We start from the raw sequence: 19,474 nt of genomic DNA on the forward strand, positions 1-19,474 counted from the left end.
ATTCTTTTCTATACCCACTGTATATTGGATACATTGAAAGTCCTAATTTTGTTTTTAATAACTAGTCCTACATTTTTTGGAATAATAGTATGGTAAAAGTGGTTTTAAAAGCCAAAATGTTTTTTAACCACTTCAATACCAGGCACTTTTACCCCCTTCCTGCCAAGGCCAAATTTCAGCTTTCAGTGTTGTCGCAGTTTGAATAACAATTGTGCGGTCGTGCAACATTGTACCCATGAACTTTTTTTATTTTTTTCACACAAATAGAGCTTACTTTTGGTGGTATTTAATCACCACTGAGTTTTTATTTTTTGTGAAATAAACAATACCCTGAAAAATTTTTTTTTTTAAAGCGTGTTTTTCTTCATTGCGGTTATAAAATTTTGCAAATAAAAAACATTTCCTTATAAATTTAGGTCAAAATGTATTCTGCTACATTTCTTTGGTGAAAATTTTCCAAATTAGTGTATATTATTCAGTCTGTAGGAAAGTTAGAGTCCACAAACCATGGTATATATTATATATCCGACAATCGATCAATCAATGTCCTGGCGGCCCATCTCATTTCTTGAGGCCCCCAAAAACGCCAGGATAGTACAAATACCCCCCAAATTACCCATTTTTGGAAAATAGACAGTTTAAGGTATTTATTAGGAGGTATGGTGAGTTTTTTGGAGGTTGTAATTTTTGTTACAATTTTTTGGAAAATGTAAAATTAAAAAAAAAAAACAAAACCACAAAAAAAAAAAAAAAAACCCACAAAACATATTGTCAACAGTCCAGTACAGCATTATTATATAACTGGTGTGGTGGTGATCAGGGACACTGACTGGTGACAGTATGTAAAAAAAAAAAAAAAAAAAAAAAAAATTTTTTCTATTTTTTTTTATTACATTATTTTTTTTCTTTTTATTTACTTTTTTTTCCAACACACTGTGACCAAAGCAATACAATGTTACCATAGTAACATTGAACTACGCTGGGCAACTGATCAGGATTTTTTTTTTTCACACATTATGATTGCTAATACCAATGTATTTCATGGATATTTGTAATCATTGCTACTGAATGAAACTGATTCATTCAGTCTTTTGTTGTGAATAGCTGTAACTGGACAAAGCTCATCACATGATGTAGATGGGCTGTGATTGGCCCTGTCTGTACCATGTGACTGCTTTGACCAATCACTGCTAACAACACAATTATATACAATGGATGGCATGACAGGAAGCCATCCATTGTATAAAATTGTCATGTGATCTGCTGTGATTGGTCACAGGACACTGGATACATCCAGTGGCAGATAGCACCACTGCAAGGTCCTGTGAGCAGTTCCATCGGACAGGACATCATATGACACCCAGTCAGAAGGAGGCGTGTCCCACCCGGCCGTCAATCTGCTACAGGCCGGGCAGGAAGGTGTTAAGTAAAAATATAGCCCCCTCACCCACCTAATACTTACCCGAGTCCTCACTTGATCCAACGCTGTGTGCCTGCCTGTAGTGACTCTCTCCTCTCACTTCCCAGTCTCACAAGCTTTGCTGAGGCAGCAGGAGCCATTTGTTCCTGCTTCTGTCAGTCAAATCCTGTGATATAGGAGCAGGGGTGGGGCCGAGCCATGCTGTCTGTGTTTATGGACACAGGCACAGTGGCTTGGGATCGAGCCTGCACGTATGCCATTATAGGGAGCGGCTTCCTATGGTGGCACACCAAGAAGAACAGCCAGAAACATCATCGGGGAACCCGAGAATAGGAGGATCGGGGCCGCTCTGTGCAATTCCATTGCACAGAGAAAGTAAATATAAACCTGTTTGTTATTTATTTTTTAACTTTTTGTTTGCAATCACTACAAACAATAACTGATCTCTCAGAATCCATATATTTTTGATCTAAAGTCTGTAATAACAACTAGCACCAGTGATACCATGACCTAGGTAAATGAAAACCCTCAGAGACAATACTCTTATCTCACTCCTGCTGGGAAGATAACACCACTCCCGATAAATAATTCAAGTCGTTCAGTAAACAGAGGATTCCAAAGCATTTGGTGTTCAGGTTTCATGGACATTTCCCAGAACACTGTGTAAACTAACCAGAAAAAGAAAATAAAAGTTCAACTTAAAGCACATGTATGCGCACACATTAGTTTGAAGCTTATTGGGTTGGCTAAAAAGAGTTCTAAAAAGGTGATTCTCCATGTTTACTGAGTGACACAGAAGGGAGCCAACCCTTCTTTAGGCAACATTTCAGCCCTACAATTACTCATTTATTCATCCTAACAAGACTATAAGAAAAGCTAATCGGATGAAATATAGTACACAGTCTCAATGTTTCATGAGATTGATTTTATTTTTTACCCTAGTTGTTCACACCTTGAAAGGGAGATGTAGGAGACCATGATGTGAGAGGCCTGCACACTGCTAAGAACATAAAGTCTACTGAATAGGTGTCAGGATTTACATAAAATGTGTCATCTCTAGGCTGGCATCTTATTCCAGCAAGATGCTGACAATGAATGGTGCTTAATAAAGATGTCTTGTTAGGAGAATGAAAAAAGAAGGCATGGTCAGAAGCAATATCAAGATCTCTGTAAGAGTGAATACCAGTAACTGTTACACTACACGTTGCTTACCATGAACTTAATATTCTCATGCTAGGCCTGCTCTATACTGTAATGAATTGTATATAATTTTATTAATATTAACAGCTGGCTACAATATTTTTGTGAGGGAGGAAGAAGGTGTGACAGATGTACTGATGTGTCCTGCTTCCACTGCTTGCCTTTATCAGCCTAACTACAATGCCATCTTGTTGGAAATATTTAATGGAACTTATATTGAGCTATAGCACTTTATTTCCCCTTTTTCCATGCTGCATATGCAAAAAAAATTACAAAAAACTTTTTACTAAAGATTAAATAAGTATATTACATACCAGAAACATAATTGTGTATCATATCTTTGAATAGCTCTGAAGAATATACATCTGTGAAAAGTGGAATAAAGTGCAACAGCGCTAGGTGTCTAATAGTTAATCAAATAAATAGATGAATATGTGAATTAATAGATTAATTAATTGAGCTGCTAGCATAGAAAGTGAACCTCAAAAAAACTTTGGATAGTATGTAATAAAAATATGCAGCGCTCATATATTGGAAATTAACCTGATCACATATATTAAATATAAATTAAGCAAGATTCATGATAAGAATAAAACGTTAAAATATAAACATATTAAACTCGTGACTTCTGTGGTGCATCCGAGGTTGAGAAACCAGAGGGAAGTTTGTGACTCTTGTGGTGAAAAAACTGAGAATAGCTTGCACTAACCAGATGTCTCAGCACATGAAGCAAGGAGTAATTAAGACCTACTCCTGGTACTCTGAAAGGAAGCCACTGAAGGGGATGATGTCATCTTATCTCTCGCCACTAGATGTCATGTTCCCAGGACAGCAGGACGGGGATCCCAGAGATATACATCAGCCAATGGAGGGATTAATCCAGCAAGTCAGTCAGCAACCCACAGGAGACCAAGAGGAACCGAGCACCTTCAAAAGGCCCGGGCTCCCTCCAAAATAAGAGAGCCACAGGCCAGAAGCTTTGATAGTGTAGTATTGTATTTATTTAAGCAGTAATTTCAAAATGGTAAATGGTCTTAATTACTCCATGCTTCATGTGCTGGGACATCTGGTTAGTGCAAGCTATTCTCAGTTTTTCACCACAAGTCACGAACTTCCCTCTGGTTTCACAACCTCGGATGCACCACAGAAGTCACGAATTTAATATGTTTATACTTTAACGTTTTATTCTTATCATGAATCTTGCTTAATTTATATTTAATATATGTGATCAGGTTAATTTCCAATATATGAGCGCTGCATATTTTTATTACATACATCTCTGAAAGCTTATTTTATGTTACTTAGTTCTGCTTGCACAACCTCCCCTGTTCTCAGGTTTCCATGCCTGCATGGCCCTACTATTCCTTGGCTTCCCCTCCTCCCAAGCTCCCCAACCTGGAGGAGATTCCTTCTCCCCAAGCTATCCATCTGCATATGCCCTCTCCCTAGGGTCTTCTTCCTGCATGGCTTCCCCTCTTCCCAGATCCTCAATGTGGCAAGACAAAGGGGCGCTGAGAGAGGGAGAGAAGGAGAGAAAAAAAAAAAACAAAAAAAAAAACTAGGACAGCCTGTAAGGAATAATGATCAGGAAAATTATGTAAAAGTACAACTGACATAGCTTCTCAGTACTTTAGATGCATGTAGCGGTTTGTGTTCCATAGCAGCAAAAGACTGCCGCTAAGCAACATACTATTGATTATTTCTACTTCAAAAACCAAGCATGCTGAAATAAAAGGAACGATCATGAATAAACTTTAAGAAAATGCATGCTCTCAGACATTATTGTCCCTGAGTCATTAAAGTCTTTCACTGTAATATAAGGTTTAAAAAACATCACTCTAGCTTATCTTTCCTGATCTGGTACTGGTATGTGCATTTACTAACCTTAATCTTGCAGTCCATGGAACAAGACAGCAGTAAGTGTCCAGAGAGAGGAAATAACCTCACAGCACTGACTCCCTTGAAGGAAAGTAGAGAGGAGATTTAACAAAACAAAATGCATTTAAATGAAGACTTCTGAGTAGGTAATACAAAAGTAAAAATTAAGCACTAGTTATAATGCTGTTGAATTAAATTATAATAGGTTAAAAGGGAAAATTCCTGACCAGGTAAATGCATGTAGTGCAGATGGGGCGCTTTGAAAAAGTAACACAACTTCGTTGTAAATCCTATTGTTACTACATTGAGAAGTTATGTTATTAATTACAATACACTTTACACTGACTTTGCTGTACACCAATCTAAAGTCTTTTAAACCAAAGGTTTATTGAAGCCTCCTTTTGCCAGGGACAAGCTACATACAGAGGCCTTAATTTGTGTGTGACACAGATCTAATCCATGCTTATGCAATTAAGGCTACACTCTCACAGGTGGCCAGGAGCACATAGTTTGCAGTGTTCAGAAGTGAATAAACATTGCCTCTGGATGCAGCAACACTCTGTCCTAAGGCCACATTCAAACTGGCTGATTAGTTGCAGCCAATTTCTGTGCAGCCAAAGTTGGCCCTGGACACACACTTTAAGCGTTCAGGGTTGGTTGGAGGCCACTAATGATTTGCACAGCATAGAAATCACACCGCTAACAGTGTGTGCAGGCATTTGGATCCACCAGCATAAATCAGTAGCCCTGTGTGGTCAATGTAGCTTTAAAGAAGAATTCCAGGTTAGGGTATTTAATATGTTTACATTGGTTCAGCTTCAACCAATGTAACTATGCATATTCCATACCTGTGGGATCCCCTTGGAAATTGGAAGTCACTGTAGTAGGCAATGCTACTAGAGTGATCACCACTAGTATTCTCTGATTGGAGAAGGTGGAGAGCACGTTACCACCCCACCTCTCTAGCTCGTCCAATCAGAGAAGGCTTTGCTTTCACTGAGAATATACAAAGCGATCACCACATGGCACCTGTGCCCAGCAGACAATCCTGTTTTCACAATGCAGCAGGGCATCCACTTGGAATGGGACATGGAACCAAGTGGATATCACTGTAGTAGCAGTGTCTGCTACAGTGATTACCAGTTTCTAGTGGGATCACACTAGTATAGTATATGCAAAGCTACATTGGTCCAAACAGGACCAATGTAGCCATTTAAAAATATCCATACCTGGAATTTTTCTTTATTCTAATACAAGAGAATGTAATGATTGCTGAAATTTTCACATAGAACTAAAGATGTAAAATTGTGAGAAATTCTGAAACCATGAAGAAAAAACTTTTTCACTTGTATTTTTATGGAAAAAAATGGTAATCTTGGAGAAAAAAAAAAAAAAGTGTGGAGTAGTTTTACAAATTGAAAGTCTTTTTGTTGCACTGGGATTGTGAAATGCAGTATATATAAAAGTATTATGCTTGAAATAAAACTACAGCCTTTTCCGTAAATAAACTAAACTTGCTTTTTAAAACTGTATTCTTTGTTACAAAAGAAATAACAAGGACTGTACATGTTAAGAACATTTCAATTACACATGAGAACAGGTAACCACCCCCTTTCCCTCATAATATTTTAAAAGCTTCTTGTCAATATGCATTTTCATTTATGGACAATGCTGATCCAGAAGCATATATTGATCTTGCAAAAGACTTGATCAATGTTATCCTGATTTTCAGGTGTCATTTTATCTATAAATGAAGGGATTGTGTATTTTTGGGAGGCAGTTGTTTGCAACACTTCCTAACTTGAAGATGTGGCTTATGAAGAAACACTTTGTGATGACTCAGAAGAAGCAGAAAAAGTGTCTCTGGAATGAGAACTCTGGAGGGAAAAGCTACTCGCACTTTCATTCTGGTCCTCATCTTTTCATTCCATAAAGTATTTCTAATGTATTTAGGGCACATCTAGCATGCAAGGATGTGTGCCGACATCCTTGTAGCATTTGGAAAAAGAATATTCGCTTGGCATTAGGTCAGAGCAGAAGTTGAAGGTTAATTATTGTATCTACAAGAACAACAACATTTAGTACACAACATATTTTTCCAGTAATTCTTGTTGAGTGACTTATTAGAACGATATGCACAATCAGAGTTAAAGCCAAACTATATGCTTTACCTTTGTATGCCCAGACCAGACATGGATCTGCTTCTTGGGTAGGTAACATTTTTCTGGCACTTCTGTGGAGCGTAGATTTACATCCACATCTTGAGGAATGTGAAGATACGACCTGCCTTGGTAGTCATACATTTCTTTAACTAAACAAAGAAAGGAGTGGCAAGGATTGCCAGATAAGGTTATCATAAAAAGACAAGTATATATAAAATAAAGAATAATTTCACAGTTCACTAGCAACGACAGGCTTTTTCAATGACAATGGCTGTTTGAGTTTAAGGGTATTGATTACAATATTCAGCATGCAACAGGTGGTATACAAAGCTACAAACCATGCAATATGGTCTTCTCATCAGCAGGTTTGTCTTCTTCTTGTTTGCCTCTCTTCTGTCTTTTTGCAGTTATCTCATCCAGCTCCTTCTGTTCTTCCTATAAATCAGAAAAGCAAAACTAAATTTCAAGCAAACTGAGCAAATGCTACACAAGAGCTATATGCATCAATATTACCTCTGATGGCTTGGCAACATCTTTTTCATCAACATATTTTGCCCATGGACCAAGGAAGCCATCTATGTCAGAAGCATCACTACCTTTTACTTTTTTTCTCTTGTCAAGTTTTTTCTGACCAGATTCAAATACTGTTAATCCTAAACAAAAGAAAAATACAATGTGTAAAAAGGTTATACAGTTGTGTCCAAAATTATTCAACCCCCAATGCTGTAAAGGGGTTTAGGGACTATAGTGTACATTTGGAATTGTATTCAGAATCAAATCCTACAAGGACGTTGTAACTACCCAAATGCAACTAAAATGACATCAATTGTTTATGTAATACAGTAGTAAATGGTTCTTATGTGGTTTCTTCATTGCCACAATTATTCAACCCCTTAAAGACTACCACTCTGAAGAACAGAGGTTCATACAGGTGCTTTCCATCAGGTATTGAAAACACCTGTGGATGTCACCGAGCAGCAATCAAGCATAATAAGCACCAATTAGGCAGCTTTAAAATGACTGTGATACTCAGCTCCTTCTAGACATTTACTGGTGTGGTTACAAACATGGTGAAGGCAAGAGAATGGTCCAGGAAGACAAGAGAAGAGGTGATTTCTCTTCACAGGAAGGGCAATGGCTATAAGAAGATTGCAAAGATGTTAAACATACCAAGAGACACCTTAGGAAGCATCATTCGCAAATTCAAGGCAAAGGGCACTGTTGAAACGCTACCTGGTCGTGGCAGAAAGAAGATGCTGACTTCGACTGCTGTGCGCTACCTGAAGCGTAGAGTGGAGAGAAGTCCCCGTGTGACTGCTGAGGAACTGAGAAAAGATTTGTCAGATGTGGGTACAGAAGTTTCAGCCCAGACAATAAGACGCACACTGCGTAATGAAGGCCTCCGTGCCAGAACTCCCAGGCGTACCCCCTTGCTGTCTCCAAAGAATAAGAAGAGTCGACTGCAGTATGCCAAAAGCCATGTGGACAAACCACAAAAGTTGTGGGATAGTGTTCTGTGGACTGATGAAACAAAATTAGAACTGTTTGGGCCCATGGATCAACGCTATGTTTGGAGGAGGAAGAACAAGGCCTATGATGAAAAGAACACCTTGCCTACTGTGAAGCATGGTGGAGGGTCAATCATGCTTTGGGGCTGTTTTGCTTCTGCAGGTACAGGGAAGCTTCAGCGTGTGCAAGGTACCATGAATTCTCTTCAGTACCAGGAGATATTGGATGGAAACGTGATGCAGTCCGTCACACACCTGAGGCTTGGGAGACGTTGGACCTTTCAACAGGACAATGATCCCAAGCATACCTCCAAGTCCACTAGAGCATGGTTGCAGAGGAAAGGCTGGAACATTTTGGAGTGGCCATCGCAGTCACCAGACTTAAATCCGATTGAGAACCTCTGGTGGGACTTAAAGAAAGCAGTTGCAGTGCGCAAGCCTAAGAATGTGACTGAACTGGAGGCCTTTGCCCATGAAGAATGGGCGAAGATACCCGTAGATCGCTGCAAGACACTTGTGTCAAGCTATGCTTCACGTTTAAAAGCTGTTATAACTGTAAAAGGATGCTGTACTAAGTACTAAGATTGAATGTCACTTGGGGGTTGAATAAAACTGATAATGCTGTGAGCACAGAAAAGACATTTGTGGTTATTTCATTATAACTGTTATGTTATATTTGTCTGACCTACAAGTGCCTCTTTAATGTAAATGTAAGCAAGATGACTGAATGATCAAAAGCAATGTCAAACTGGCCAAAACACTCAATTTCAGTGGGGGTTGAATAATTTTGGACACAACTGTATTTTATATAATAAAAATTATACATTGTTTTTTTATTCCTTTTTACTCCTATAGTCTGCTGGGGGAGAACTTTTGCTCGGACTGCCTAGGCCATCCAGGTGGAAATGGAAGCAAGTACCTGTCAATACCAGGTACCCGCTGTTTTGGGTGAAGTTGTGTGTTAAATCTTCTCTTCTTGAAGCAGCTGCACCCAGCCACCAAAAAGAAGGCTGATCAGAAGAATAAAGATGGACCCTATGTTAGGATAAATGAGAAGCCAGTTTCCTATCTTCCCTTTGGCTCCCTCTATGGGTGGCTGAAAGGAACTGCTTCAGGATGTGGAGATGTAAACAGACTGGTTAAGTTATGAAGGACCAGCTCTGACACTCTTATCAGCAAAATAGGAGACCATTGGAATTTTTCTATTTTAAACACACACATACATTTATTTTTATATATATATATATATATATATATATATATATATATATATACATACATACACACATACACACAGTATCTCACAGAAGTGAACATATCTTTTCATGTGACAACACTGAAGAAATGACACTTTGCTGCAATGTAAAGTAGTGAGTGTACAGCTTGTATAACAGTGTAAATTTGCTGTCCCCTTAAAATAACTTAACACACAGCCATTAATGTCTAAACCGCTGGCAACAAAAGTGAGTACACCCCTAAGTGAAAATGTCCAAATTGGGCCGAAAGTGTCAATATTTTGTGTGGCCACCATTATGTTCCAGCACTGCCTCAACCCTCTTGGGCATGAAGTTCACCAGAGCTTCACAGGTTGCCACTGGAGTCCTCTTCCACTCCTCCATGACAACATCACGGAGCTGGTAGATGTTAGAGACCTTGCGCTTCTCCACCTTCCGTTTGAGGATGCCCCACAGATGCTCAATAGGGTTTAGGTCTGGAGACAAGCTTGGCCAGTTCATCACCTTTACCCTCAGTTTCTTTAGCAAGGCAGTGGTCGTCCTGGAGGTGTGTTTGGGGTCGTTATGTTGGAATACTGCCCCGTGGCCCAGTCTCCGAAGGGAGGGGATCATGCTCTGCTTCAGTATGTTACAGTACATGTTGGCATTCATGGTTCCCTCAATGAACTGTAGCTCCCCAGTCCCGGCAACACTCATGCAGCCCCAGACCATGACACTCTCACCACCATGCTTGACTGTAGGCAAGACATACTTGTCTTTGTACTCCTCACCTGGTTGCCGCCACACACGCTTGACACCATCTGAACCAAGTACGTTTATCTTGGTCTCATCAGAACACAGGATATGGTTCCAGTAATCCATGTCCTTAGTCTGCTTCTCTTCAGCAAACTGCTTGCGGGTTTTCTTGTACATCAACTTTAGAGGAGGCTTCTTTCTGGGATGGCAGCCATACAGACCAATTTGATGCAGTGTGCGGCGTATGGCCTGAGCACTGACAAGCTGACCGCCCACCCCTTCAACCACTGCAGCAATGCTGGCAGCACTCATACGTCTATTTCCCAAAGGCAACCTCTGGATATGATGCTGAGCACGTGCACTCAACTTCTTTGGTCAACCATGGCGAGGCTTGTTCTGAGTGGAACCTGTCTTGTTAAACCGCTGTATGGTCTTGGCCACCGTGCTTCAGATCAGTTTCAGGGTCTTGGCAATCTTCTTATAGCCTAGGCTATCTTTATGTAGAGCAACTATTCTTTTTTTCAGATCCTCAGAGAGTTATTTGCCATGAGGTGCCATGCTGAACTTCCAGGGACCAGTATGAGAGAGTGACAGCGATTACACCAAATTTAACAAACCTGCTCCCCATTCACACACAGTACACATACAGTACTGCTACAGTACACATACAGTAAAGCACACACCCCCGCCCCCTACTAAAAAACACTCATCATAAAGTTAACCCTTTGATTGCCTCTCACTGTTAACCCCTTCCTCCCCAGTGCCATTAGTACAGTCTCAGTGCTTTTTTTTTTTTTTTTTTTTAGCAATGATCATGGATTGGTGTCACTGAGGATGTCAGTGACCCCAATTCAGTTCCCCTCCAGTGTCAGAATGTCCACCGCAGTCCCGCTATAAGTCGCTGATCACCGCTATTAGTATAAAAAATTTTTTTTTTTTTTTTTTTAAAACCCAGTATCTATACCGCCATTTGTAAACGCTATAACTTTCACGTAAACCAATTAATTTTCATGTATTGGGATTTTTCTTTTTAGCAAAGACATGTCGCAGAATACATTTTGGCCTAAATTAATGCTGAAATTTGATTTTTACATTTTTTTACTGGACATGTTTTATAGCAAAATGTCCAAAATATAGTTTTTTTTCTCAAAATTGTTGTTTTTTTTTGTATACCGCAAAAAATAAAAAATGCACAGGCGATCAAATACCACCAAAAGGAAGCTCAATTCGTGGGGGGGAAAAAAAGGACATAAATTTAATTTGGGTGCAGAGTTGTATGACTGCGCAATTGTCAGTTAAAGTAACGCAGCGCCGTAACTCAAACCGCTTCTGTAACTGCTTCCTGACCTTCCTATAGCAGAAATACTGCTACAGGGCGGAACGGGTGCGCAAAACCACACACACACACACACATATATATACATACATACATACACACACGTAATTCATGCTGCTCCCAGATAGCGTAAGATTGCCCGTCAGTACACCAGTAATCACATTTAACCCCTTGATTGCCAGGAACAAGCTTATACACAATAAACCTCTATTGCTAGTAAAGTGTCTGAATGGATCAATATCTTTGATCAGATCAGCACTATACCAGCGTTCACTTTAGTATAGTGTCCCCAAAAATGCAGTTTTAGTGGGATCAGCCACGGCACCTGCCAGCACCTGCATTTAGCCCCTACGCTTACACCCCCCCTTCTCCCCCAGCAAGTGCAGTTTCAGTAGGTCACTGTCAGTTGATACATTGCACACACAACCGCAGTATTTGCAGAATCAGGCTTGATCTCTGCTAGCACTTGCCAGTAGATTTTGATGACTCTCATATGCAGCAGAGTGCCAGTACTAGTGCCGCTCTACCTTTTGGTGAACTGGCGAGCACCAGCGGCCTAGTACATCCTGGTCCTTCACATGCCAACGCTGCAGTATCACTTGGTGATGTAGCGAGTCCCATAAGTGCAGTGCAAGCTGCTGCGGTGGAGAGCATGAGTATTGTCCCGAAACCACCAAGAATTTGCCCATAGAGCCCATAGTATCCTTCTGGATGTGCTTGCAAATCTTGATTGGCAGCTCACAAATTCTGCAGCACCCGTATTTCCCGTACCCCCATTCACTGCCCAATCCGGAATTCAGGTGAAAACAGCAAATTTAACTACTCCCCTTGATTTTTTTGGAGCAGTTTTTCACAGAAGATCTGTATGCATTGATTGTGGATCAAAGCAATTTATATGCACAATTTATCGCCGCCAACCCAAATTCAAACCTTGCCATACCATTCCCATGGAAACCCAATACAGTTTCTGAATTTACATTTTTTTGGGGCCTAACCCTCAGCATAGAATTTTTGGGAGCCTAGCCACATACAGGAGCCTGAAATCCAATGTATTTTGCAGATCTCAAAGTACTCACCATGCCGCTTTTTAAATTCCTTGGGATGCCTATTTTCCAAAAAGGGCTCATTTGGGGGGGGGAGGGGGGGGTGTTGTGCTATCCTGGCATTTAAGGGCCTCCGAAACCATGATAGGTAGTGAGGAAGAGAACTGAGGAAGTTACACACCTTCAGGCTTTCAAAGTGGCCATTGGATTTCAGGCTCCTGTATCTGGCTAGGCTCCCAAAAATTCTCCTACATGTGGTATCCCCATACTCGGTAGAAGTTGCAGAATGAATTTGGGATGTAATTCCACATATACCCATGACTTGTGTGAGAAATATATCATTTAAATGACAACTTTGTGTGAAAAGAAAATTTTTTTTTTGTCATTTTCCAGAAACTTGTGGTAAAAAAAATAAATCTTCCATGGACTCAATATGCCTCTCAGGAGATAACTTAAGGTGTCTACTTTCCGAAAAGGGGTTATTTGGGGGTGTTTGTACTATCCTGGTATTTTAGCACATCAAGACATTTGATGGGCAGTCAGAAAGTAAAAGCTGTGTAAATTCCATTATCTATACCATAGTTTGTAGATGCTATAACTTTCACACAAAGCAATCTATATACACTTATTGGGATTTTTTTTTACCAAAAACATGTAGCAGAATAAATTTTGGTCTAAATTTAGGATGAAATTTGAGTTTTTTGGATATTTTTTATGACAAAAATGAGAAAATATTTTTTTCAAAACTTTTTTTGTTTATAGCTCCAGAAATAAAAATTACACAGGTAATCAAATACCACCAAAAGAAAGCTCTATTTATTTGTGTGAAAAAAGGACATAAATTTAATTTATGTAACGTATTGCATGACCGCGCAATTGTCAGTTAAACTAGTAAAGCACTGTATAACAAAGAAAAATTTCCTAAATTGCAGTATCTATACCATAGTTTGTAGACGCTATAACTTTCACACAAAGCAATCAATATAAACTAATTTGGATTTTTTACCAAAAACTTGTAGCAGAATAAAATCACACACACACACACACACACACACAAGGAAATAAGTATTTGATCCCCTGCTGATTTTGAATGTTTGCCCACTCACAAAGAAATGATCAGTCTAAAAATCGAATGGTAGGTGAATTGTAACACTGAGAGACAGAATAGCAACAAAAAATTCAAAAGAAATGCATGTCTAACAAATGATGCACTGATTTGCATGTTCATGAGGGAAATAAGTATTTGATCCCCTATCATTCAGCAGGATTTCTGGCTACCAGGTGTCTTTCATACAGGTAACAAGCTGAGATTAGAAGCAGTCTCTTAAAGGGGAGTGCTGCTATTCTCATTTTGTTACCTGTAAAAAAGACACCTGTCCACAGGAGCAATCAAACAATCAGGTTCCAAACTCTCCACCATGGCAAAGACCAAAGAGCTGTGCAAGGATGTCAGGGTAAAGATTATAGACCTGTTCAAGGCTGGACTGGGCTACCAAACTATCGCCAAGCAGCTTGGTGAGAAAGTGACAACAGTTGGTGCAATCATTCGCAAATGGAAAAAAAACACAAAACAACTGTCAGTCTCCCTAGGTTTGGTGCACCATGCAAGATCTCACCTCATGAAGCGTCAATGATCATGAGAACAGTGAGGAATCATCCCAGAGCTACACGTGAGGATCTTGTCAATGATCTCCAGGCAGCTGGGACCACAGTCATCAAGAAAACAATTGGTAACACACTACGACGATGAGGATTGAAATCCTGCAGTGCCCGCAAGGTCCCTCTGCTCAAGAAAGCACATGTCAAGGCCCGTCTGAAGTTTGCCACTGAACATCTGAATGATGCATAAGAGGACTGGTTGAAAGTGTTGTGGTCAGATGAGACCAAAATAAAACTCCTTGGCATCAACTCAACTCGCTGTGTTTAAAGGAGGAGGAATGCTGCCTATGACCCCAAGAACACCATCTCAACTGTCAAACATGGTGGTGGAAACATTCTGCTTTGGGCTTGTTTTTCTGCTAAGGGGACAGGACAACTGCACCGCATCAAAGGGAAGATGGACGGGACAATGTACCATCAAATCTTGGGTGAGAACCTTCTTCCCTCAGTCAGGGCATTGAAAATGGGTCGTGGATGGGTGTTCCAGCATGACAATGACCCAAAACACATGGCCAAGGCAACAAAGGAGTGGCTTAAGAAGAAGCACATTAAGGTCCTGGAGTGGCCTAGCCAGTCTCCAGACTATAATTCCAATTGAAAATCTGTGGAGGGAGCTGAAAGTTCTAGTTGCCAAATGTCAGCCACCAAACCTTAATGACTTGGAGAGGATCTGCCTAGAGAAGTGGGCCAAAATCCCTCCTGAGATGTGTGCAAACCTGGTGGCCAACTACAGGAAACGTCTGACCTCTGTGATTGCCAACAAGGGATTTGCCACCAAGTACTAAGTCATGTTTTGTGAAGGGGATCAAATACTTATTTCCCTCATGAACATGCAAATCCGTGCATAAATTTGTTAGACATGCATTTCTTTTGAATGTTTTGTTGCTATTCCATCTCTCAGTGTTACAATACACCTACCATTCGATTGTTACACTGATCAGTTCTTTGTGAGTGGGCAAACATTCAAAATCAGCAGGGGATCAAATACTTCCTTCACTATATATATATATATATATATATACACACACATACACACACACACACACACATATATATATATACATACACACAATATATATTGCCAAAAGTATTGGGATGCCTGCCTTCACACGCACATGGACTTTAATGGAATCCCAGTCTTAGTCTGTAGGGTTCAATATTAAGTTGGCCCACCCTTTCCAGCTATAACAGCTTCAACTCTTCTGGGAAGGCTGTCCACAAGGTTTAGGAGTGTGTCTATGGGAATGTTTGCCCATTCTTCCAGAAGCACATTTGTGAGGTCATGCACTGATGTCGGACAAGAAGGCCTGGCTCGCAGTCTCCGTTCTAATTCATCCCAAAGGTGTTCTATCGGGTTGAGGTCAGTCAAGTTCCTCCACCCCAAACTCACTCATCCATGTCTTTATGGACCTTGATTTGTGCACTGGTGCGCAGTCATGTTGGAACAGGAAGGGGCCATCCACAAACTGTTCCCACAAAGTTGGAAGCATGAAATTGTCCAAAATGGTATGCTGACGCCTTAAGAGTTCCTTTCTCTGGAACTAAGGTGCCAAGCCCAACCCCTGAAAAACAACCCTACACCATAAACCCCCCTTCACCAAACTTTACACGTGGCACAATGCAGTAAGGCAAGTTACGTTCTCCTGGCAACCACCAAACCCAGACATGCCCATCAGATTGCCAGACAGAGAAGCGTGATCCATCACTCCAGAGAACACGTCTCCACTGCTCTAGAGTCCAGTGGCGGCAAGCTTTACACCACTGCATTCGACACTTTGCATTGCACTTGGTGATGTAAGGCTTGGATGCAGCTGCTCGGCCATGGAAACCCATTCCATGAAGCTCTCTACGCACTGCTGTTGTGCTAATCTGAAGGCCACACGAAGTTTGGAGGTCTTTAGCTATTGACTCTGGTAACGTCTGTGCACTGTGTGCTTCAACATGTGCTGATCCCGCTCTGTCATTTTAATTTGTAATGTAATTTGCATAATCTACAGATTAAATGCTACATATCAGATAGGTCTGTATATTTTCGCAAAAATATGTGATGATATCATCACTGACATATTGCATAACACTGAGCTGTTCACAATATCCCAGATATGTCAACTAAATGGAAAATAATTATTAGCCAACATGTCTAAATGTGCATAAAAAGTACCACAATTTTGAAAAGAGGAATTCAATAATATTACGGGGAAAAAGTAGCAGTAGAAAAAAAAAATGCATATTGAATCTATCCATTACATCATGAATGCCCACTGCATGCCCTGTATCAGGAGAGAGAACTGTCACATTTGAAATAAGGTAACTGCTTGTGTTTAGAAGAACACAGCCTAATGAAGCCAATGGTGACCGCTCTCCCCTGCATGACCACCACCAAATTTTAGTATTAGGGAACTAAATGCATGCTGACTTGTTGATAATAGATATCTTTAAAAAAAAAATCTACATACTATAACCACCAAAAGAATTCCATTGAATCTTGCAACAGATTTCATTTTTACAAATGTACAAAATTACCTTGTTTCCTAGGGTTCAGGTTTTGCAACATTAAACGTTATCATACAATGCTAAATACCTTTTGATAGACTCGCACCCTTACATGAAAACAAGACTTTTTCAAGTTAGTAAAACAAAAAACTAGGATAATGCACACCCAAATGTAAACATTGGTACATAAAGAATTAATTGTATACATGTTGGTTCTAGAACCATAGATTGGGTTCCCTTAACTTGTGGACCAGTGAAGTACCAGTACATTACTGGACTTTTAAGTGGTTTTACCAGGATGATGCTTGTATAAATCAAAAGTGGCAACCTGTAAAGGCTTTTAAAAGCATCGCCTATGGTCTGAATAATAAAATGTACTGTAGATAGTTTGTCTCGCCATTGCATGGGCCTGCACAATTTTAAAGGGTGACATGTTTGGTATCTATGCACTCACTGTAACATCATTTTTTATATTTTTCTGAACAATTGGTTATTATATTGTGTTTTTGTGCCTTAAAATTAATTAAAGTGTATTTTTTCCCAAAAATTTCAAAAAACACTTTGCAAATACCGATTTAAAAAAAAAACAATTTCAACACCAAACTCATTCTTTAGGGCCTTGGCTTTAAAAAAAACAATGTTTGGGGGTTCTAACTGATTTTCTAACAACAAATACTGATTTTGACATGTAAACAAAAAGTGTCAGAAAAGTCCAGGTCTTAAAATTGGTCAAAAAACACGATCTAGACAGAAGCAGGCTCACAGCTACAAACATCATTTACATCTTCATTAGAACAGAGAGGAGATCCAAGTGTAAAGTACAGCAATTAACACACATCAATACATGTGGATAGAGAACAGAAAGAACCTTTAGCTAGCATGAGGACACTTAAAATTAGGTAGAAGTGGCAATTATAACATTTGCAGAGTAAAGACCCCTTTCTCAAGTTAGCATCTTTGCCATTTGCTGTACTTTGTGCCTGCATTTCTTCCCTGCTCTTCCCTTGTCTGCTTCTGTCTAGATGGAGGAACTGAGGAACTTGTGTATATACTACAATCATCTCTTCCTGGTCGTGGGTGTCCACATGATAATTAAAGGTTCTTTCTGGTGTCTATCTACGTGTATTGATGTGCATTAATTACTGTACTTTTTTGCATGGATCTCCTCCCTCTAGAAAAAGGAACTGTCGGGAGATCTTGTGCATGAGCTACAATTTATTGTTATTTGTTTATATGATACTTTCTTTCATAAATACATGAAATTTGAAATGCTAGCTGTTTGGAATGTTGCCTATTGTTGATTTGGAAGACTTAAGCAAGTAAGGCTGTGTTGGGAAAGGACACAATAAGAGAAGCAATGCAAATATTACATTGACTTTTCAAACCTAAATATTCACTTACCTTGGTTTTTCTCAGCCTCATCCACCGAACCAATGTATTTGGTGCTTGTATCCTGAATATCCAAAGATGGATCCAGGGCATAGCCTAGAAAAGAAAACACTATGAGCTAGTGCTAGAGGTGTGGTGGTTCAATAAAAACCTAACAGCAGGAGTAACTGGCTGAATGCTTTCTTGCTTTTTATTGATGCTTTCCAGATTTCTTATTCGTCCCAGATTTCTCCATAAAGAGGACCTGTCATGCCTTCTTTCTATTGCAAGGGATGTTTACATTTCATGTGATAGGAATAAAAGTGTTAGAAAAAAAATTAAAGGGACAGTGCAAAAATTAAAAAAAAAATAAAGCAACCCCATTCTCACGCGCAGAAGTGAATGCATATGTAGGTCACACCCGTGTTTGCACCATACAGGTGAGATATCGCCGTATACGTAATAGTGAGAGCAATAATTCTAGTGCTAGACCTCCCTCTGTAACTATAATATTGTAACCTGCATGATAAGTACGGCAGTTTGTGGGGGTTTGTTTTGCAATTAAAGTGCATTAACACAAAAAAAAAAAAAAAGCAACCCACCAATTTACTCTCTAGCGCCTCTGCTTAAACACAAACACACACACTGCTCAGCATAAATAAGTACACCCCAACAGATTTGTCAGAAAATCTTTACTTTCCTTTCAGAATCAACATTTTCTTTGGGATACTATACTATAAAATACTCCCACAAATGTAGGCCATTGATTGCAAACAAGATTTGTTAATTTGTACACACACAAAAGTATTTTTCCTAACAAATTAATTTAAGACTATGTTGCAAAAATGAATACACCCCAATAAAAGTCTTAGGAGCAAAAGCTAAATTTTAGACAACAAAATCCTAATTAATAAGAATTCAACCACAGGCGAGTCTAATTAGTCATTAAACAGATGTCCAGCAGACAGTTGATTATAAAAGGGCCTTACTTAACAAAGAAACCCCTTCCCATTTCATGCTGTCAGCAATGGCACCACATGAAAGAAATGTCACAAGGCCTGAGAACGAAAATAATTTCTTTACACAAGAAAGATGAAGGCTACAAGAAGATCACCAAAGCTTTACTTACTAGTCAGAATATTGTAACAAAAGTGGTACAAAAATGTAACAAAGATGGAACTGCAACCATCTCACAGAGACGTCCAGGCTGTCCATGGTAGTTAACACCTCGACAGGAGCGTCTCCCGATGAGAAGGGTTGAAGAAAATCTCCATGCAAGTGCACTGCAGTTAGCTAAAGAAGGGAAACAGTATCCCCAGTTTGGCTTTTTACATGACACAATACAGCATACACGGCAGGGGAATGGTATGCATGGGTGTCGTCCACCCATGCACAAAAAAGCCCACCTAGAATTTGCCAGGGCCCATGTTGAAAAAG

The 19,474-nt window shown here is 39.7% G+C and overlaps 1 protein-coding gene across 1 annotated transcript in view; it reads right to left on the reverse strand.

Moving 5' to 3' along the window:
- CDC40 (cell division cycle 40) overlaps window positions 1-19,474 on the reverse strand; it is a 98,197-nt gene that overhangs the window by 26,798 nt on the left and 51,925 nt on the right. The window contains exons 4-8 of the mRNA XM_089664662.1: window positions 18,071-18,154; window positions 7,174-7,313; window positions 6,999-7,095; window positions 6,670-6,809; window positions 4,505-4,579 (exon numbers count right to left, since the gene is read on the reverse strand). Of these exons, the coding sequence (XP_089520788.1) occupies window positions 4,505-4,579; window positions 6,670-6,809; window positions 6,999-7,095; window positions 7,174-7,313; window positions 18,071-18,154 (536 nt within the window). The remainder of the gene's footprint in view (window positions 1-4,504; window positions 4,580-6,669; window positions 6,810-6,998; window positions 7,096-7,173; window positions 7,314-18,070; window positions 18,155-19,474) is intronic.

Source organism: Staurois parvus, unplaced genomic scaffold, assembly GCF_062004578.1.
Source record: "Staurois parvus isolate SC_StPar_1 unplaced genomic scaffold, SC_StPar_1.0 ptg000048l, whole genome shotgun sequence".
Lineage (NCBI taxonomy): Eukaryota > Metazoa > Chordata > Amphibia > Anura > Ranidae > Staurois > Staurois parvus.